This window comes from Molossus molossus, unplaced genomic scaffold (assembly GCF_014108415.1).
Source record: "Molossus molossus isolate mMolMol1 unplaced genomic scaffold, mMolMol1.p scaffold_m16_p_10, whole genome shotgun sequence".
NCBI lineage: Eukaryota > Metazoa > Chordata > Mammalia > Chiroptera > Molossidae > Molossus > Molossus molossus.
In genome coordinates, this window is record NW_023425345.1 from 21,630,923 (window position 1) to 21,652,830 (window position 21,908).

At 39.7% G+C, this 21,908-nt stretch overlaps 1 protein-coding gene across 1 annotated transcript in view; it reads left to right on the forward strand.

The window, feature by feature from the left end:
• The window catches only part of LOC118624328 (antigen WC1.1-like), an 85,053-nt gene that overhangs the window by 44,437 nt on the left and 18,708 nt on the right, over positions 1-21,908 (forward strand). Inside the window, exons 5-7 of the mRNA XM_036252499.1 lie at positions 10,399-10,488; positions 10,567-10,881; positions 12,268-12,582. Coding sequence (XP_036108392.1) covers positions 10,399-10,488; positions 10,567-10,881; positions 12,268-12,582 — 720 coding nt within the window. The remainder of the gene's footprint in view (positions 1-10,398; positions 10,489-10,566; positions 10,882-12,267; positions 12,583-21,908) is intronic.

The following is a 21,908-nucleotide window of genomic DNA, read 5'->3' on the forward strand; positions in this document are numbered from 1 at the left end:
TTTCTCCCTTTTTACCCCCCTCCACCCAAACCCTATCCCACCCCAGGCCTTCCCCATGCTATTGTCTGTGTTCATGGGTTATTCATATATACATATATGTTCTTTGGTTAATCTTTTTCTGTTCCCTTCCCCCCCCCCCAAGATCTGTTATTCTATTCCATGCATCCATAATCCATACCTCTGGACATATTTTGTTCATTATTTTGTTCTTTAGATATCACTTATAAGTGAGATTATTTGGTATTTGTTTTTCTCTAACTGGCTTAGTTCATGTAGCATAATTGTCCATCCATGCTGTTTCAACGGGTAAGAGATTTTTCTTTCTTCTCTTTTTAAAAAAATTCTCACTCAAGGATATTTTTCCATTTATTTTCAGACAGAGTGTGAGGAAGGGAGGGAGGGAGAAAGGGAGAGAGAGAGAGAGAGAGAGAGAGAGAGAGAGAGAGAAACAGAGAAACATCTATATGAAAGAGATACATTGACTGGTTGCTTCCTGCACAACTCCAACCAGGGCTGGGAACCGAACTGCAACTAAGGTATCTTCCCTTGACCCAAATCAAACCTGTGACTCTTTGGTCTGCAGGCCCATGCTCTAACTGCTGAGCCAAACTGGCCAGGATGCATTTTAAGTCTTTTAATCTTCAGGTTCCCTCTCAATCGTCTTCTTTTCCTTAGAGTGTATCTAGTGCAGAGCCAGGCAGATTTAAACTATAGAGTTTCCCACAGTCTAAGTTTTTGCTGACTGCATATTCAACATTCAACTCACATTCAGCATGTTCCTCTGTCTTTTCTCTTTCATGCAAATTGTCACCTGTATCTAGAGACTTGATCAGACACAGGTTTAGATCCCTTTGACAAGACGAGATGGTAGTGTGCTCTCTCAACAGAGGGTGTCTGGTTGTCTTAGTATGGTTTTAGTAGCCAATTATATATAATGCCTATATCTGTTTACTGTAAGGTGCAGCTTTTTTACAGTTGTGACCCTACGTTTTTTGATTGGAGCATTTAAGCCTTTTACATTTAAAGTGTCTATTGACAGGTATATATTTATTGCCATTTAATTTTTTTTTATAACTATGTTTCTCTGTTTTTTTTTTTTTTTTTCTTCTTAGAGAAGTCCATTAACATTTAATGTAATATTGGTTTGGTGGTAATGTACTCTTTTAGCTTTTTCTTGTCTGGGAAGCTCTTTATTTCTCCTTCAATTATTTTTTATTTTTTAATTTTTTATCCTCACCCGAGGACATTTTTCCACTTTTTTTGTTAAGATAGAGTGGGAGGGAGAAAGAAGAAGAAGAGAGAGAGAGAAACATCGATGTGAAAGGGACACATGGAGTGGCTGCCACCCGCACGACCAGCCAGGGCTGGGGACAAACTGCAACCGAGGTACGTGCCCTTAGCGGAAACCGAACCCGGGTCTCTCTGGACCGCAGGCCGACGCTCTAACCACTGAGCAAAACCGGCCAGGGCTCCTTCAATTTTATTTATTTAAAATATATTTTTAATTGTGGTAAATGTACAGAATATAAAATTTACCCCCTAATCATTTTTCTTTTCCTTTTTTTTTATTTATCCTGAGGACATTTTTTTTGATATTTTGTTCAGATAGAGTGGGAGGGAAAGAGAGAGAGAGAAACATTGGCATGAAAGGGACACATTGAGTGGTTGCCACCTGCATGACCCAACCAGGGCTGGGAACAAACTGCAACCAAAGTATGTGCCCTTAGCAGGAACCGAACCCGTGTTTCTCCAGACTGCAGGCCGACGCTCTAACCACTGAGCCAAACCGGCCAGGGCTCTTTTCCTTTTTCTTTAATGAAGCTTAATGTTTACTAGTCTTATAATCTTTAAAAAAATTTTATTTATTGTTTGATTTTAGAGAGAGAGAGAGAGAGAGAGAGAGAGAGAGAGAGAGAGAGACATCAATTTGTTGTTCCACTTATTCATGCATTTATTGGTTGCTTCTTGTATGTGCTCTGACTAGAGATCAAACCCCACCTTAACCATTTTTTAAATGTATGGTTCTGTAGTGTTAAGTATATTCAAATTCCTTCTGTCTTTTAAAATTACTTGAATCTCGCACTAGTGAGATTTGGGCAGTACAAATGATATTTTGGTGACTCTGGAAAAGAGTTCTAAGATGACTATACTATTATTTTTTATTTTTGAAAATCTTTATTGTTGAAAGTATTATAGATGTGTCCCCACCCCATTGACCTCCTCCTTCCCATTACCAACCCCTTCCTGCTTTGCCCTAAGTATTATTTGTGTCTATTGGTTATGCATATATGCATATAAGTTCTTTGGTTTATCTATTCCCACCCTCCTACCCTTTGCTGTGTAAAGTAGTCTTAATTGTAGGTCTTTGCTTTTCATCAATATGAATATTTTATGCCAATTTCTTCTGGATTGAAATATTTTTGTTGAGATTTCAGCTGACAGTCTTAGTTGAGCTCCCTTGCAGGTAACTAATTAACTGTCCTTATTTTGCTGCTTATAAGATTTCTTCTTTGTCTTTAACTTTTGCCATTTTAATTATGATATGTCTTAGTTTGGGCCTCTTTGCATTCAGCATTCATCTTGTTTGGGACTCTCTGTGCTTCCTTGACTTGTGTTTCTTTTTCCTTCACCAGGTTAGTGAAGTTTTTAGTCATTATTTTAAATAGGTTCTTGATTCCTTGCTTTCTCTCTTCTCCTTTTGGTACCCATATGATGCGGATGTTGTTATGCTTCATGTTATCCCCAAGGTTCCTTAAATTTCCTCATTTAAAATAATTCTTTTTACTTTTTGTTGTTCTGAATAGGTGTTTTCTGCTACCTTGTCTTTCAGATCACTGATTTGATCCTCTGCCTCATCTAATCTGCTATTGATTCTTTCTAGTGTATTCTTTATTTCAGTTATTGTATTTTTTATTTCAGACTGGTACTTTTTTATGGGTTCTGTGTCATTTTTTATGCTGTTGAAGTTCTCACTAAGTTCCTTGAAGTTCTTACTAAGTTCTTTAGTAACAATATTTTGGAACTCTATATCAGGTAAATTGCTTGCCTCCATTTCATTTAGTTCTTTTTCTGAATATTTCTCCTATTCTTTCATTTGGGTCCTATTTTTTTTTTTATCCTCACCCAAGAACATTTTTTTTTGCATTTATCTTCAGATAGAGTAGGAGGAAGAGAGGGAGGAAAAGAAAGAGAGAAACATTGATGTGAGAGATACACATCAACTGATTGCCACCTACACAACCCCAACCGGGGCCGGAGACAAACTGCAACCTAGGTATATGCCCTTAGAGGGAACCAAACCTGGGACTCTCTGGTCCGTGGGCCAATGCTCTAATTGCTGAGCCAAACTGGCCAGGTTTGGGTCTTGTTTATTTATCTCCCCATTTTGTCTGCCTCTTTGTGTTTGTTTCTATGTATTAGGTAGATCTGCTATGTATTCCAGTCTTGATAGGGTGGCCTTATGTAGTAGGTGTCCTGTGGAACATCTAATCACCTGAGCTGGGTGCTCCAGGAATGTCTCTTGTGTGGGTTATGTGAGCCCTTCTGTTGTAATTGAGTATTGATTGGTATTGGCTTCTCTGTGTGTGGGGTTGACCCTGAGGCTGTCTGATTATGAGGTTCAACTCTGACCACAGTGCATGAGCTGCTGTATAGGTACTGACCACATGAAGAGGCGTTTACCTCCACAGGGTCTGGTGCCTACTGTAATCTGCCTTTTCCACTGGTAATCTGTAATATGCCACTTGTGAAGGTAATTGGAAACTACTCTGATGTTTTCTGAAGCTGGCCACAGGATGTGTTTGTTCTGGGATCTCTTGGGAGGGACTCTGGTATGAGTCAATGTCATACGCTCTCTGTGACTGGCTCTGGGCAACCTGTTTGGAGCTACAGAGAAATCCAGTTTGTACCTGCCTCTGATGGGCCTGTGTGTGTGTGTGGGAAGGACAAAATTTTGCACCAAGGCCAGCTTCCACCAGCACCAAGCCAGGGGCAGGTCAGCAAAAACCTGAAGACATCCTGAGATCTGCCTCCATCTGCCTCCACCTACCAGTTGCCTGTTTGGCTCAGTCAGTAAAAGAGCTTCTGGCAGTATGCAGGTTGCATGAGGTAAGTTCTCAGTGAGTCACCATGTAGGGGCATGTGGTGTTCACTGGATATATATAATTTGAATTCAGTGCCAGACTGGTCTGAAGCCACTTAGAGAAGGTCCCAGGATATACCAATGCAATCTTTCATCTGCTGGGTTCTTGAAGACCATTGTGGTGGGGTGGGTCTCAGGGAATCATCAGGAGGAAGCCAGCAGATTTTATCAGGCCCATACAGACCACAATTTGTCCATGTGAAGGGAAGGCTCTGCAACAGTTGGGCTTTTGAGAGAAAAAATGGCCACCATCCTAGAGCCACACAACTCAGTCTGTCATAGATTCTGCCCAGACTTCCTATATAGCCAGCATTCAGCGGGGCAGGGCCACCAGGAGTCAGGAGGATGGGGCCGCCATGAGCCCAGGTGTGGGCCTATTGGATCTCTGGTGAGGGAAAGGCGCTGGTTAGGCTCACAAGATGGTGGGGGAAACTGGTACCTGCTCCAGGGCCACACAATTTAGTCACTTATACCCCCTGTGTTTGTCCAGATGTCTAGCCCCTGTGACCATGCAGCTAATGTCTCCTCAGGATGTGATCTCCACAGCATTTTGTAACAGGGACTCTAGAAGTTTAGGCTTTTGCATTTCCTCAGGCTTATGCCCCAAAGAGGGGAGTGCTCCATCCAAGAAATATTGCACCTTTGGTATGGGAGAGGCACTCAATACAAGGATACTGGTGGCTGTCCTTTCAGTTCTTTCCTTGTAGCCACAAACCCCAGTTTCTCTTTACATGACTCTAGTCCACTCCATCCTTCCTCCACTATAGCCCAGGGTGAGCAGCTATGATCAAGATTTTGTGTGCTGGCCCTTAAAGAGTATGCCTGTATCTCTAGCAGACTCCTATCTCTCTCTGAAAGACAGAATCCCCACTGATTTTCACAGCCAGATGTAATATGGGTACCTCTTTTTGGCTTCAGTGCTCTGGGCTGGGGAACCTGCCATGGGGTTGAGACCCCATGCTCCTTAGGGGGAACATTTGCAGCTGAGATATCCCTCCAAAGTCGCAGTCAGAATCTTAGCCACCCTTGTAGGAGGGGGTAGCCCTTTTTGCATTTTCACCCTTCCTACCAGTCTTGATGTGGCTTCTTCTGTAAGTCCTTGGTTATAAGACTTTCTGTTTAGCTAGTTTTCAGGTTGATTGTGCTATAATTTAGTTTTAATTCCAGTTTGGACTTAGGAGTAGTGAATATAACTTCCACTTACTCTAACGCCATCTTGGATCCCTATAAAATATATTCTTAAATTCATGTATTTTATTGTGTGAAAATTATACATCAGTATATTTGATTTTATTGCTTGTCTTTTGTTTGTTTTTAGTTTAATTATATTTGGTCAAAAAGACTTTTAGTAATTTTAGTCCTTTGAAAAAGTTTTTGATATCACACTTTACATAACATACAATTGTTTTGGTAAATGACCTGTATGCCTTTGGAGTTATGTATTCTGTAGTTTTGAGGTGCATATTTGTTAAGTTACACCATTCAAATATTCTAAGTATTTACTGAGTAGTTTTGCTAGTTTGATCTATCAGTTACTGAGACTGATAGAAAGTGTTTTCTGGCTGCTATTGCTGCATAACAAATTACTTCACAATCTAGACATAAAGCAACCATTTTATTTTACACAACACTGATTATTTTATTTTTTCTCCAGCTTCCAATTACAATTTTCTTACTTCTGTTATGTGTTCATTGATAGCATTGTCCAAGCCTCAGGTTTTTGCTAATAGTACCTTTGAGCCCTTCCAAGTTCTGCCTGTTATTTTGTCCCAAAAGCCATGTCGCATGTTTTAGATAGCATCCCAGTTTTGAACTATTACAGATAAGGATGCTATGAATATGCATGTACATGTTCTTCTGAAGACAAACATTTTCAGTTGTCTTTAGTAAACACTTAGTAACTTGGTAAATGTAAATATTCTGATTCCTATTGCTGCAAAATAACAACTTTCCCCAAACTTTAGCAGTTTAAAACTTTATTTTGCTCATGATTTCCTGAACTAGGAATTTAGGAAGGGCTTAGTGTGGCAGTTCTCTGGAGGTCTCTCATGAGGTTACCAGGGCTGATGTCATCTGAAGACTCATTTAGGCTGAGAATCCAGGATGGTTCACTAAAATGGCTGGCAGCTGGAAGTTCAGCTGGTTATCGGACCAGAGCACCTGCATATGATATTTTCTCCAGCATGTAGTCTCAACAGGTGAACATTCCCTAAAGAAAATGTCCTAAGCTAATTTTGGGGAGACTGCATGACTTTTCTGACCAGGTGTTTAAAGACAAGTAGTGTTACCGTCACTGTGTTCTATTGCTTATAAGCAATTCATGAAGGGCAACCAAGATTCCAGGGAAGAAGGTATAGATCCCACCTCTTGAATGATGCAGTATCAAAGATTTTGTGGATATGTTAAAAATCACCATAGATATATTAACTATCCTACTGTGATTATAGATTTTTAAATTTCTATTTTTAGTTTTGTCAATTGTGGCTTTCTGTAAGTAGGACTCAGTATATAAGAATGTTATATTTTCCATTGTTTGTCTTCCTGTGCTTCAGTCTGTGTATTTTCTTTTTTTTTATCCCCACCCGAGGACATTTTTTGATATTTTGTTCAGATAAAGTGGGGAGGGAGAGAGAGAGAAACATCGATGTGAAAGGGACACATCAAGTGTTTGCCACCCTCACGACCCAACCAGGGCCGGGGACAAACTGCAACCAAGAAGGTATATGCCCTTAGCGGGAACTGAACCTGGTTCTCTCTGGACCGCAGGCCGACACTCTACCACTGAACCAAACCGGCCAGGGCAGTTTGTGTATTTTCTTGTGGTCGCTCATGTTACGATTTCTATCTTGTGCTGATCTTGTGTGCTGTTACACTTATCCTTTGAGTTCTTATTTCAAATATTGACTTTTTAGCCGTAGAATTTTTGTTTGATTCTGTTAGTATTTCTCTGCCATAATATCTTGTTTAATTCCTTGAGCATTTCAATTATGGTACTGTAAACTCTCTGTCAGGCAATTCCAATAGCTGGATGCCCTCCAAATTTGTTTCTAATGCTTCCTTTATTCTTCTGGTTTTCCTTAAATCTCTTTTTTTTGTGTCTCTGTATTTTGGATTGACAGACATTATAGGTGAAAAACTGTAGAAATCCTTTAGAAAGCATTTTATTTTGCTTTCTCCAGGCACCTGATTTAGGGTTGGATTACCTTAATGTTTTTCTATTTTGTTTGTTTATTTATTTTGTTCTTTAAATTCCACATATAAATGATAGCATATGGTATTTGTCTTTTTCTGTCTGGCTAATTTCACTTAGCATAATACCCTCTATGTCCATCCATGTTGTTGCAGATGTTAAGATTTTTTTTTTTAATGGCTGAATAGTATTTCATTGTATGTACCAGAGCCTTTTATCCACTCATCTATTGATGGGCACTTGGGTTGCTTCCATATCCTGGCTACTGTAAATAATGTTGTAATGAACATGAGGGTGCATATATTCTTTTGAACTAGTGTTTTTAGTTTCTTTGGGTATACCCAGAAGTGTATTTGCTGGGTCATAAGGCAGTTAGATCACCTTATTTAAAAGGAAGTGAAGTGATTTGAAGCTGGGTATCCATCCTGTGAGGAACATTCTATTTTTAGTTCAGTATTCCATGTATGGTATAAGAGTTCTGGTTAATAGGGTTTCTGTCCTCTGTGTCTGACCCTGAATTATACTTTGTGTTCCTCACGCCTGGTAAGTCTGGCAAAATGTTTGTTGAGCTTTTCAGAGTCTCAGCTATAACCTTTGAATTGACAAAGGCCTCAAGGGAAAGTAACTCACCTTTGCTTTTCACTCTTCTCTGTGAGCTTAGCTCCAAAAATTCTCACTGTCGCAGTAGTTCTACAGTATTTTTAGATAGTATTGACATAGCCCTGCTTTTCTAAACTTAGTTTTTATGCAACACTTGGCTTAAAACAGAAATTTTGTTTCCCTGTCTTGAATATTGTGAATAATGTTGCAATGAACATAGGGGTACATATATCTTTACAAATGTTTTCAAGTTTTTCAGGTAGATACCCAGAGGATGGATTACTGGGTCATATTGTAGCTCCATTCTTAATTTTTTTGAGGAATCTCCATAGTGGCTGTACTAATTTACAGTCCTACCAGCATGTGTGAGGGTTATCTTTTCTCCATGTCTTCTTCAACACTTGTCATTTTTTGTCTTATTATAATAGCCATCCTAACAGGTGTAAGGTGGTATCTTATTGTAGTTTTTTTTTTTTATCCTCATGTGAGGACATTTTTTTCCTTCCATTTATTTGTTCAGATAAAGTAGGAGGGAGAGAGAGGGAGAGAGAGGGAGAAACATCGATGTGAAAGGGAAACATTGAGTGGCTGCCTCCAGCAGACCCAACCAGGGCCGGGGACAAACTGCAACTGAGGTACCTGCCCTTAGCAGGAACTGAACCTGGGTCTCTCTGGACCACAGGCTGATGCTCTAACCGCTGAGCCAAACTGGCCAGGGCCTTATTGTAGTTTTGATTCGCATTTCTCTTATAACTATAATGTTGAGCATCTTTAGGTATATCTGTTGGCTATCTGTATATTTTCCTTGGAAAATAATATATTAATGTTCTCTGACCATTTTAATAATTTTTGTTGTTGTTGAGTTTTTTTTTATCCTCACCATAGGACATTCTGCCATTTTTTTGTTCAGATAGAGTGGGAGGGAGAGAGAGGAAGAGAGAGAGAGAAACATTGATGTGAAAGGGTCACATCGAGTGGCTGCCACCCACATGACCCAACCAGTGCCAGAGACAAACTGCAACCGAGGTACATGCCCTTAGTGGGAACCGAACCTGGGTCTCTCTGGACCGCAGGCCGACACGCTAACCGCTGAGCCAACTGGTCAGGGCTTGTATGAGTTCTTTATATATTTTGGATATTAGTCCCTTTTTAGTGGTATAATTTGCAAATATCTTCTCCCAGTCAGTTGGTTGCCTTTTTGTTTTGTTGGTGGTTTCTTTTGCTGTGCAGAAGCTTTTTAGTTTGATGTAGTCCCATTCATTTATTTTTTTCTTTTACTTCCCTTGCCTTTGGGGTCAGGTTCATAAACATCCCTCTGGAACCAGGGTCAATAAGTTTAGTGACTGTTTTCTTTTATGTATTTTATTGTTTCAGGTCTTAATCCATTTTGTATTTAATCCATTTTGAATCAGTATTTTTCTATGGTGTGAATTAGCAGCCTGGTTTCATTCTTTTGCATATGGCTTTCTAGTTTTCTCAACAACATTTATCAAAAAGACTCCCCTTTCTCCACTGTATGTTTTTGGCTTCTTTGTCAAATATCAGGACCTGGAAGCACCTAAATGTCCTTTGATAGATTATTGGGTCAAGAAGACATGGTACAGCCCTAGCCGGTTTGGCTCAGCGGTTAGAGCGTCGGCCTGCGGTCCGGAGAGACCCGGGTTCGGTTCCCACTAAGGGCACGTACTTCGGTTGCAGTTTGTCCCCGGCCCTGGTTGGTCGTGCAGGTGGCAGCCACTCGATGTGTCCCTTCACGTCGATGTTTCTCTCTCTCTCTCCCTTCCTCTCTCTCCCTCCCACTCTATCTGTACAAAAAATGGAAAAATGTCCTCGGGTGAGGATAAAAAAAAAAAAAAAAAAAAAAAAAAAAAAAAAAAAGAAGACATGGTACATATATACTATAGAATACTAGTGAACCATAAAAAAGATGAAATATTGCCACTTGTTACAACATGGAGAGATCTTGAGAGTATTGTGCTAGGTAAAATAAGTCAGATGGAAAAGATAAGAACCATTCAATTTCACTCATACAAGGGATATAAAACAAAAATCAACAAATAAATAAAACAATACAAAGAAGTAAACTCATAAATACAGACAACAGAATGGTGGTTAGCAGTAGATAAGGGGAATGGGGGAGGGCAATGAGGGTAAAGGGGATCAAATACTTGGTGACAAAAGGAGTCTAGTTTTCGGGTGATGAGCATTTAATAGAGTATACATGTGTTGTACACCTGAAATTTATACAATGTTATTATCCAATGTTGCCTCAATACACAATGAAGAACAAGGGTTTTTGGCATTGTTGGAAGCAGAACTCTCCACAAAGATGAACTCTGATAGTATGATAACATTACTCATATTTTACAGCTTTCATCTCAGACCCCATCACTAGGTTATTATTTAGTTTAATTCAGTTTCCTGTTCTTCAACCCTGCTAACCCTCTGACTACTGTTGTTTCTGTAGGAAACCAGACTCAGGTGCTGCCCCAGTTTGACTCCATGTCTGAACCAGCAGGCTCTGCAGCCTCAGAGGAGAGTGCTGACAGCTGCTCAGGTGAGGGTTCCCACAGGACCAGAAAGCCCTTCTCTTTCCCTGTGTAAATGCCCCATTGGCCTGCCTCTCTCTCCTCAGACACTGCACAGCTCCGCCTGGTGGACGGGGACGGTCCCTGTGCCGGCAGAGTGGAGATCCTCCACCAGGGCTCCTGGGGCACCATCTGTGATGACAGCTGGGACCTGAACGATGCCCAGGTGGTGTGCAGACAGCTGGGCTGTGGAGAAGCCCTCAATGCCACGGTCTCTGCTCACTTCGGGGAGGGATCAGGCCAGATCTGGCTGGATGACGTGAACTGCACAGGAAAGGAGTCCCACGTGTGGAAGTGCCCTTCCCGTGGCTGGGGACGGAACGACTGCTGGCACAAGGAGGACGCGGGGGTCATCTGCTCAGGTCTGCACTGCACATCATCCATAGGCTGGGGGAGGAGGTGGGAGCCCTCCAGGATGGGAGTCTGAGCCCTGACTGAGGGGCTGTTGCTGAAAGGACTAGAGGAGAAGGAAGCTTCCTTCCACTGTGTCTTTCTAGTAGGTATGAAGATTGGTGCTTTCTTTTCCTCCTGCAGCAGCTGAGGCTCTGGTCCTTCCTTCTCAGCAATTTCTCCTGACAAAGTCGTTTCCTACAGAGTTTCCATTGAAAGCAGGGCTCGCTCTTCAGTTACCTCTGATGGTAAAACCTTTAGACCCACTGTACTATTTTTTTTTTTTTTTATCCTCACCCGAGGACATTTTTCCATTTTTTGTTCAGGTAGAGTGGGAGGGAGAGAGAGGAACAGAGAGAGAGAAACATCGACGTGAAAGGGACACATCGAGTGGCTGCCACCCGCACGACCAACCAGGGCCGGGGACAAACTGCAACCGAGGTACATGCCCTTAGCGGGAACCGAACCCGGGTCTCTCCAGACCGCAGGCCGACGCTCTAACCGCTGAGCCAAACCGGCCAGGGCAGACCCACTGTACTATTTTCCAGTTGTTGCTGTAACAAATTATCACATAATTAGTGATTAAAATCAGCTGGTATTTATTACCCTACAGTTCTGTAAGTTAGATGTCCAACATGGATCTCACTGGACTGAAATCAAGGTGTCAGCAGGACTGCATTCATTTTGACTGTGGGGAAGAATTTACCTTTTGTCTTTTCAAACTCTAGAAACTTGCATACATTCCTTGGTTTATAGCCCCTTCCTTCATCCTCAGACCAGCAATGTTTCATATCCCTAACCATCATTTCATAGTTGCATCTCCCTCTAACCAAAGCCAGGAAATGTATTTTATATTTAGGGAGAGTGGATCTAAGGATGTGATTAGACTGAGCTCACCAGGTTAATCCACAATATTCCAGGTTAATCTCACCATTCCAAGCTCATTATCTCAGTAACATCTGTAAAGTCCATTTCACCATGAAAGGTAACATTTCACAGGTTCCAGGAGGTAGTATGTAGACATCTTTGGGGGTCCATTATCCTGCCTTACCACCCACTCTCCCACTCCCTTTCACATACTCTATCAGAAGTTTTGTCAGGAAGCAGCATTCAGCTCTCCCTCCCTGCAGGGGGTCCAGGTTGATGTTCCTCTCTATTCATATTCCACTACATCATTGAGGTAGAGATAGACAGACACAAATGGACAAAGTCAGGGAAAAGGGACACATTGCTGTCTTGCCACTTAGTGGGTGTCTCCTCGGCAGAGTCAGCGATGAGTGTTCACAAGCTCTGGGAGAGAGAAAACACAGAGCGTTGAGTGAAATGCTCACTGTGCCGTTTTCCCTTCTTTCATTTAGAGTTCCTGGCCCTCAGGATGGTGAGCGAGGACCAGGAGTGTGCTGGATGGCTGGAAGTTTTCTATAACGGGACCTGGGGCAGCGTCTGCCGCAGCCCCATGGAAGCCATGACCTTGTCCATGATCTGCAGACAGCTTGGATGTGGGGACAGTGGGACCCTTAACTCTTCTGTTGATTTTAGGGAAGGTTCTAGACCCCAGTGGGTAGATGGAATCCAGTGTCGGAAAACTGATATGTCTCTTTGGCAGTGTCCTTCTGACCCTTGGAAATACAGGTCATGCCATCCAAGAGATGAAGCTTATATCACGTGTGCAGGTGAATTACTATCTGTTTCTATGTGTCTGTGCCACCCCTGTAGGGTTAAGTGAGACCTTATATTTTCAAGTGTAAGGGATGACTTTAAGATGAGTCTACAGATGAAGTTGGATGAAGATAATTTAATCCACACATTGAAATTTAGTTTCAAAAGAAAAAATAAGAATACTTGTGTTTATAGCAATTTATGTAAAAAATATAGGAGAGATTGGAAAAAAAACCATGTGGGGAGCATGAATAACACTCTGATACACTTTCTAAGGAATTGTTAAAAATTTTTAAGTAGTTAAAACATATGCCCAGCACCTTGAAGTAAGTAAGGGCAGAGCAGAGAATCAGTCTTGATTGCTCTGTCTTTTAAACTCATTGTATTTTACTCTGAAATGCATCTATACCACTTAGACTACTTTTCAAGTTTGTTGATTGATAGTAATTGAGTGCCTGTAGGTACAAATTTATACTGTAGGTAAGAGGACAGAGAAGTGAAGAAAATATAGTCATTGTTGTCATAGAACTTACAATCCAGTACTGAAAACTCTTATGAGGCAGAAATTTCAAGTGTCATGAAGAATGAGAATGTGCTTGGAAGTGTGTAATTGGGGCAAGAAAAGAGATTATATTTAGTTGTAGAACTGATGAATGAGTAAGAGTTTCTTAAAGGAAGAATGTGGAAAGATCATTTTGGTCATTGTAAATACTGAGTTGGGAGGAGACATGGTATATTTGAAGTACCAAGAAAATTCCATCATGGCCAGAGCAGAAAGAGGGTAAAGGAGAGGGATACAGGATTAGCCTGGAATGGTAAGCAGAGCAAAGTTCTCTATTAGACAGGACCCAAGGAAATAATTCGGTTAAAGAGAAATTTGTTTTACTTCTTGGCGGTCACATCATGGAGAACAGCTGGGAGATCAGTGACTTCAGGTCCCCAGAGCTTTCTGCTTGAATTCGTCTCTTCTAAGAGGCTCTCAGTGTATTGGTCTTCTTGACTGATCCTTCATCCTCTGGGCCTTTCTCCTTTATTCTCTGCTGCCTACTTTCATTCTCCCAGTCTTCTACAGAGCCTGCTGGAATTTGGAGCCCATTATCTGCAAATTCTCCTCTACCCTCAATACTGCCTTCCCTTAAAAAGTTTTTTCTTTATTGATATTTAGAGAGAGAGGAAGGGAAGAGGGAGAGAGAGATGGAAACATCGATGAGAGAGAACATTGATTGGGCGCCTCCTGCATGCCCCACACTGGGGATTGGGCCCACAACCTGGGCATGTACCCTGACTGGAAATTAAACCGGTGACCTATTGGTACATGGGTCAACACTCAACCACTGAACCACACCGGCCGGGCCTGCCTTTACTTTTTTTTTTATCCTCACGGGAGGACATTTTTCCACCTTTTGTTCAGAGAGAGTGGGAGGGAGAGAAAGGAAGAGAGAGAGAGAGAGAAACATTGACGTAAAAGAGACACATCAAGTGGCTGCCACCCGCACGACCAACCAGGGCCAGCGACAAACTGCAACCGAGGTACACGCCCTTAGCGGGAACCGAACCCGGGTCTCGCTGGATTGCAGGCCGATGTTCTAACCACTGAGCAAAACTGGCCAGGGCCTGCCTTTACTTTTATGTTCAGATCAAAACCTGACTTTTCTCTGACAACATTGATTTCCCTATCAGTTGGATGTGTTTCCCTTTCAACACACTTTCCTCTGGGATGAGAGTTGAACTATTGGTACATGGGTCAACACTCAACCACTGAACCACACCGGCCGGGCCTGCCTTTACTTTTTTTTTTTATCCTCACCGGATATCTTTAAGTATGCTCCTTGCTCAGTTGTCATGTTCAACAATTCCTCTTTTGTGTTTCTTATCAATGTCCAGTTACTTTGAAATTTATACCATGATTCAGTACCATCTGCTACTTCTCTTTTTTGCTGTCATCATCCCACCTTCTGGTGGCTCTTCCTCATCCACTGAAGACAGCAGCACCAGGCTTATCAGGTTCTTCATCTATGTCTTACTCCTGGAACCATTGGTAATTACTTCAACATACTCAAATGCAACTAAAACAATGCTGGCCTCTTAGTTCATTTAAGTTCCTGTTTTCTAAGCACCTTTCTTCTATCCCACCTCTGGCTATGCATACGTGATTGACTACCAGTAACTGTGCACCTTAAAATCTTGATTTCCTCATTCCATTCTTTGATTGTTGGTTTTTATCCTGTGGCTCACAAACTGATGACCCTTTTCCTGTAATTTCTTACCCTCATGGAGATTCCCAATTTTTCCCCTATCGCCTTTTCTTACTTTCCTCATGTCTTCACACTTTTTCTTAGCCAGATTAGATAATACGATCCAACATTATAATTACTTTCCTTTAACTACACTGAACTCCCTTGCCTCTTCTGTTTCAGTCTTAACTGGCACATATGAGGATGGGTACATTCAACTACCTAACTACCCCTTGCCTATACTAGACCAATAAAAAGGCATGAAAAGAACACACAGTCTGTTGTTAGTCTATTTTTGAATTCATGGACACAATCTCTATGGGCATTCCACACTGCCCCTAAGTTCTACTGTACTTCTGTAGTATGTGCTCTTGCTCTATCTTTAAAATTATTTTTCACAGGTGATCTGTTCTCACACTGTCAAAATCTGATTTCTACTATCAGTTTTGAAAATCATAATCTTGTGTCTTACCTCACTAAGAAATTAGAACAGAAACTTCTCCTCATCTTCTTTCAACAGATCTATTGACTTGTGGTCTGTGCACAGGCTCTCTACTTGGCTCCAAGATCAGTGACCTCAGTCTTTATCCTAGGCCAGCTCTTCTTCTCAAGGAATAGATTCTAATAATACTCACCTCATCAAAGTCTTCATTTCTTCAGTTATGCCCTCTTTCTCAGCACCATCAACTTCTCCCTATATCTTTGTGTAGCCTTAAGTGTCTCACATCTTGAAAAATACCCAAACGAACAACTTTCTTTTTCAACCTCACTTCTCTCCCGAGCTACTCCCTCATCCATCTTTTCTCTGCTCCACAGCCACGTTTTCAAAAGTTTGGTCATTAATCACTTGCTATATCCACCCTTTTGTGTCTCACACTATTCTGAACACATCTATTTATGTTTTAGGCTCCATCATTCCTCAGAATCAGTAAGAAAATAAAATACAACAAACATTTTTATCTCCATTATTTTTTACCTTTCAGCAGCATTTAGCAGGTTGACTTCTCTCTCTCTCTCTCTCTCTCTCTCTCTCTCTCTCTCTCTCTCTCCTCTCTCTTTGCCTTTTGATGGTCACTCTATCTTATTGATTGTTCTCTTTATTCTATCTCATTAATTGTTACTCTCATTCCTACAGGCTTGCAACTCCTGTGCTCAACCTCTAGATTTTAGGTACTCTTAGGTCTCAGTATCAGACTCTTTCCTCTTCCTTAGCTATACTCCTTTCCCAAGGCCCGTGGCCTAAATGACTTCTATATACTGACAGCTAACTCCACAGATCCTCTTTGCCATTAACTCCAAACTCATATTTCTCATTGCTACCTGACATCTCCACTTGAATATCAATGGACACCACATTTAGTCCAAAGCAGGATATTTGGTTCTACCTACTCAATCTCTGTGACTAACTTTTTCCTCTTTACTCAATTTCTCATTTTAGTTATCACTACCATTACTTAGGTTCAATATATAGGCATTAGCCTTCATTTCTTCCCTTTCCTTTTCCTCTATTCCAGTATAATAGCAACTTCTGTTGACTCTCTTCAAATGTATCCTCAATCCTTCTACTCTTTCTATTTTTATTATCTTCTAAGTCCAGAAAAGAATACCTCTTGTCTGGATTACCCAACAGTTGCTAGTGGTCAACTCTTTCTCTTCCATAATATATATATATATATATATATATATATATATATATATATATATTTCTGTCAACCAAAGAGAAGTTTTAAAATTTAGTATGTAATGTTCTTTTTCCTCTCTTCTCTTTATTATTATTATTATTATTATTATTATTTTCTTATAAGCCTCCAGTGGCTTTCTGTTGAACTTAAGATAAAACTCAGATTTCTTACACTGGTTGACAAAGCCATATATCTCTCTTCCCCTACCCACCACCCAATCCTTTCTTCTATCACTCTTCCACTCAGTGAGTATGTATATTGTCTCTCTTTGTATTCATAAAATAGAAAGCATAAGGGAACTAAGGGAAGGCAGGCTGGCTATCCTGTAATGCCTTAGTATTCTTTTATCAGACCAGTGGTATAATTCATTTTATGACCTTGCACTAGCTGCCCTATTTGCTTTGCTTGCTTGTCAACTTCTCATCATTCAGTTCTCACTTTATTATTTACATGGTGAAGCCCCTCATATGAATTTATTTATTTATTTATTTATTTATTTATTTATTTATTTATTTATATATTTATTTATTTATTTTTCTTTTCTTTTTTAATTCTTCACTTGAGGATATATATCCATTTATCATTAAATAGAATGGGAGGAAGGGAGAGAGAGAGAGAGAGAGAGACAGAGATAAACATGGATGTGATAGAGACACATTGACTGGTTACCACCTGCATAACCTTACCAGGTCCAGGGATGAACCGCAACCATGGTATGTGCCCTTGACCAGAATTGAACCCATGACTCATTGGTCTGTGGGCTTACACTCTAACCACTGAACCAAACTGGCCAGAGCTCTTTTATTTCTATTTATTTATTTATTTATTTATTTTTGTTTCTGTTTTTCTTTTTAAAGTTATCTTTATCGTTGAGTGTATTAGAAATGTCCCCCCCTTTTTCCCCATTGACCCCCTCTTCCCCAATCCCGCCCCCCCTCCTGCCTTTCCCACACTATTGTTTGTGTCCATTTGTTATGCATATATGCAAAGAAGTTCTTTGGTTAATCTCTTCCCCCTCCCCCTCCCCCCTTCCCTTTGAGGTTTATCAGTCTAACAACCAATTTGTACTTCTTAAATTCCTTCATCTTCTTCACCTATCCCCCCAACAAAAAGTTCTCTGTATCTATGAGTCTGTTTCTGTTCTGCTTGCTCACTTTGTTTGTAGATTCAATTGTTGATAGATATGTATTTATTGCTATTTTATTGTTCATATTTTTGTTCTTCTTCTCCTTCAAGAAGACCCTTCAACATTTCATATAAAACTGGTTTGGTGGTGATGAACTCCTTTAGCTTTTTCTGGGAAACTCTTGATATGTCCATCAATTCTAAATGATAGCTTTGCAGGATGGAATAATCTTGGTTGCTTTTCATCACTTTGAATATCTCTTCCCACTACTTTCTGGCCTGCAAAATTTCTTTTGAAATTTGGCTGGTAGTCTTATGGGAGCTCCTTTGTAGGTAATGAACTGCTTTTTCTTGCTGCTTTTAAGATTCTCTCTTTGTCTTTAACCTTTGACATTTTGATGATGATGTGTCTTGATGTGGATCTCTTTGGGTTCATCTTGTTTGGAACTCTCTGTACTTCCTGGACTTATATGTTTGTTTCCTTCACCAAGTTAGGGAAGTTTTCTGTCATTATTTTTTCAAATAAGTTTTCAATTTCTTGATGGTGTCTTGTTATTAGTTTTTACAAAATTGAGTTTTAATCATACACAGTATTATTAAATTGGCTCTTATCACTCAACAATATATCACAAATATATCTTCAGGTAGATATAACTCATTTAAACAATGAAAAATATTTTATTCATGAGAAGTTGATACTACAGTTCATATAACCATTTGCTTATTTATTGGTAGTCCAATTATTTAAACATTTTCCCCTATAGAAATTTGCGATACATATTTTTGTCATGAGTCTCTACATACTAATGAGTTTATTGATGTAGGGTTACTCCCAATGTTAATATTATTAGATCAAAGAATAAGCAGGGGAGCATACACATAAATGTTAGGATATTATCAAATTACTTTTAATTGGTTAATTATTTTTAATTGTCTCCTTCATATCTAGATAGAAGATGCTGGAATTTTTCAAGAACTTTACTATTAAACTAAAGCCAAATCACATAGACACTCCAAATAATAAGCTTACAAAACCTGCAAATCTCATTCTAAGATATTTGAAATCTGAAAAACAGTTGCTTTGCTTTTATTTTTGTTTCCTTCCTTCACTTCTCCCTCTTTCCTTCCCTATCTTCTTTCCTTTCCTTCCTTCTTTTGCATTTTCACAGTGTTTTCTCTTTCCTCAACATTTTTCTTCTTCTGCCTCTTGGTTTATTTTTTCTTCCCCACCTTCTGTCACACCTCATTCATATATACCTTGAACACTATGCTGGGAGTTGCCTGAAATCCACAGCTGTGGGAAATACATGTTTTAAAGACAGAGGAGAAGTTCACTCCCTTTCTTACCTCTTTCTTACTCTTGTAAAAAACTAAAGGGATATTAAACTATAAGATGATATTGATGATATCATTGATGATAATTTTCTTATATTGATGATAATTTTCTACATTCAAACCTGATAATCATGAGGTAGTGAAGTTTGCAATGCTGAAATGAACAACCACTCAAGAGAGGCCCTGCCATCATTTTCAAAGATGTTCTCTCCATAGAGTAGAAGGTTTGATAGATGATATGGAAAGACAATGCCAATTCTGACATTTTATGGCAAGTACTGTGTATACTTCTATTTTCTTGTGTTGTTTTGAATTTATGTCTATTTCCTTAGGTTTTAATTCTTTTTTTAAAAAATTAAAATTTATCTTCTTTGTTGAAAGTATTACGTGTGTGTGTGTGTGTGTGTGTGTGTTTGGTCCTGTGTGTCTTATTTATTTATTTATTTATTTATTTATTTATTTATTTATTTATTTATTTATTTTTGTTATGGATGTTTCACCTTTTAACCTCCATTGAAACCCTTCTCCCCATCCCCTTTGTTTCCAGCTTTGTTGTCCATGTCCATTGGTTATGCATACATGCATATAAGTTCTGTGGTTTATCTCTTCCCCCTAACCCTGTCTTCTGGGGATTGTCAGTCTGTACCCTACTTCCATGTCTCTGGGACTACCCTGTTCTTCAGACTGTTATGTTTATTATATTCCACAAATAGGTGAGATCAAGTGATACTTATCTTTCTCTGCTTGGCTTGTTTCACTTAGGATGATACTTTCCAGTTTCCTCCATGTCATCTCAAAGGATAAGAGCTCTTTATTTCTTATAGCTACATAGTACTCCATTGTGTACCACAGCTTTTTTACCCATTTGTCTACCAATGGACACTTGGGCTGTTCCCAGATCTTAGCTATTGTAAATAGTGCTGCTATGAAAATGGAGGTACATATATTCTTTCTGATTGGTGTTTCAAGCTTCTTAGGGTATATTGCTAGAAGTGGGATCACTGGGTCAAATGGCAATTAAATTTTTAATTTTTTGAGGTAACATCATAGTGTTTTCCACAGTGGCTGCACCAGTCTGCATTCCCAACCAGCAGTGTAGTAGAGTCTCCCTTTCTCCACACCCTCACCAACACTTGTTTGATGATTTGTTGATGGCGGCCATTCTGACAGGTGTGAGGTGATACCTCATTGTTTTATTTGCATCTCTCTGATGATTAGTGATGTTGAACATTTCTTCATATGTCTCTTGGCCATTTGTATGTCCTGTTTGTAGAGGTGTCTATTTAGTTATTCTGCTCTTTTTTAAATTGGGTTCTTTGTCTTCCTTTTGTTGAGCTGTATTTGGAAAATTAATGCCTTATCTGATGTATCATTGGCAATTATGCTTTCTCATACAGTGGGTTGCCTTTCCATTTTGGTGGTTGTTTCTTTTGCTGAGCAGAAGTTTTTGAGTTTGATGTAGTCCTATGTGTTCATTTTCTCCTTTGTTTCTGTTGCCTTAGGTGATGTATCAGTGAAAATTCTGCTGCGTATGATGTCTGAGATTTTGTTGCCTACATTTTCTTCTAGGATTTTTATGGATTCATGAGTCACATTTAAGTCTTTTATCCATTTACAGTTTATTCTTGTGTAGGGTGTAAGTTGATGGCCTAGCTTCATTTTTTTTTGCATGTAGCTGTCCAATTTTCTCAACACCATTTATTAAAGAGGCTGCCTTTACTCCATTGTATGCTCTTGCCACATTTGTTGTATATTAATTGAGTATATTGCCTTGGGTCCATTTCTGGGTTCTCTGTTCTGTTTCACTAGTCTATATGCCTGTTCTTGTGCCAGTACCAGACTGTTTTGATTACAGTAGCTTTGTAGTATAACCTGATATCTAGTATTGTGATCCCACCTACTATGTCCTTCTTTTTCAAGATTGCCGTGGCTATTCGGGGTCTTTATTGGTTCCATATGAACTTTTGAAGTATTTGTTTTAGTTCTGTGAAGTATGTTGTTGGTATTTTGATGGGGACTCCATTGAATCTATAGATTGCTTTTGGTAGAATGGACATTTTAATGATGTTAATTCTTCCAATCCATGAACAAGGTATGTGCTTCCACTTTTTTATATCTTCCTCTATTTCTTTTTTCAATGTCCTGTAGTTTTCTGCAAATAAGTCTTTTATTTCTTTGGTTAAGTTTATTCCTAGGTATCTTAATTTTTTTGCCGCAATGGTAAATGGGATTCTTAGTTTCTCTTTCTGTGAGTTCATCATTGGTGTATAAGAACGCCATCAATTTCTTGATGTTAATTTTGTATCCTGCTACTTTGCAAATACATTTATTAAGTCTAGTAGATTTTTTTTAATTTTTTTATCCTCACCCGAGGACATTTTTCCATTTTTTGTTCAGGTAGAGTGGGAGGGAGAGAGAAGAACAGAGAGAGAGAGAGAAACATCGATGTGAAAGGAACACATCGAGTGGCTGCCACCCGCACAACCGACCAGGGCCGGGGACAAACTGCAACCGAGGCACGCGCCCTTAGTGGGAACCGAACCCGGGTCTCTCAGGACCGCAGGCCGACGCTCTAACCACTGAGCCAAACTGGCCAGGGCAAAGTCTAGTAGATTTTTGATGGAGTCTTTAGGGTTTTCTATGTATAATATCATGTCATCTGCAAATAATGACAGTTTTACTTCCTCCTTTCCAATTTGGATCCCTTTTATTTTTTCCTCATGTCTGATTGCTGTGACTAAGACTTCCATTACTGTGTTAAATAAGAGTAGCGAAAGTGGGCATCCCTGTCTTGTATTTGTTTTTAAGGGAAATGCTTTTGTTTCCGCCCATTGAGTATGATGTTGGCTGTAGGTCTTTCATATATGGCCTTTATTGTGTCGAGATATGATCCCTCTATTCCCACATTGCTGAGCATTTTTATTAGAAATGAGTGTTGGATTTTGTCGAATGCTTTTTTAGCAT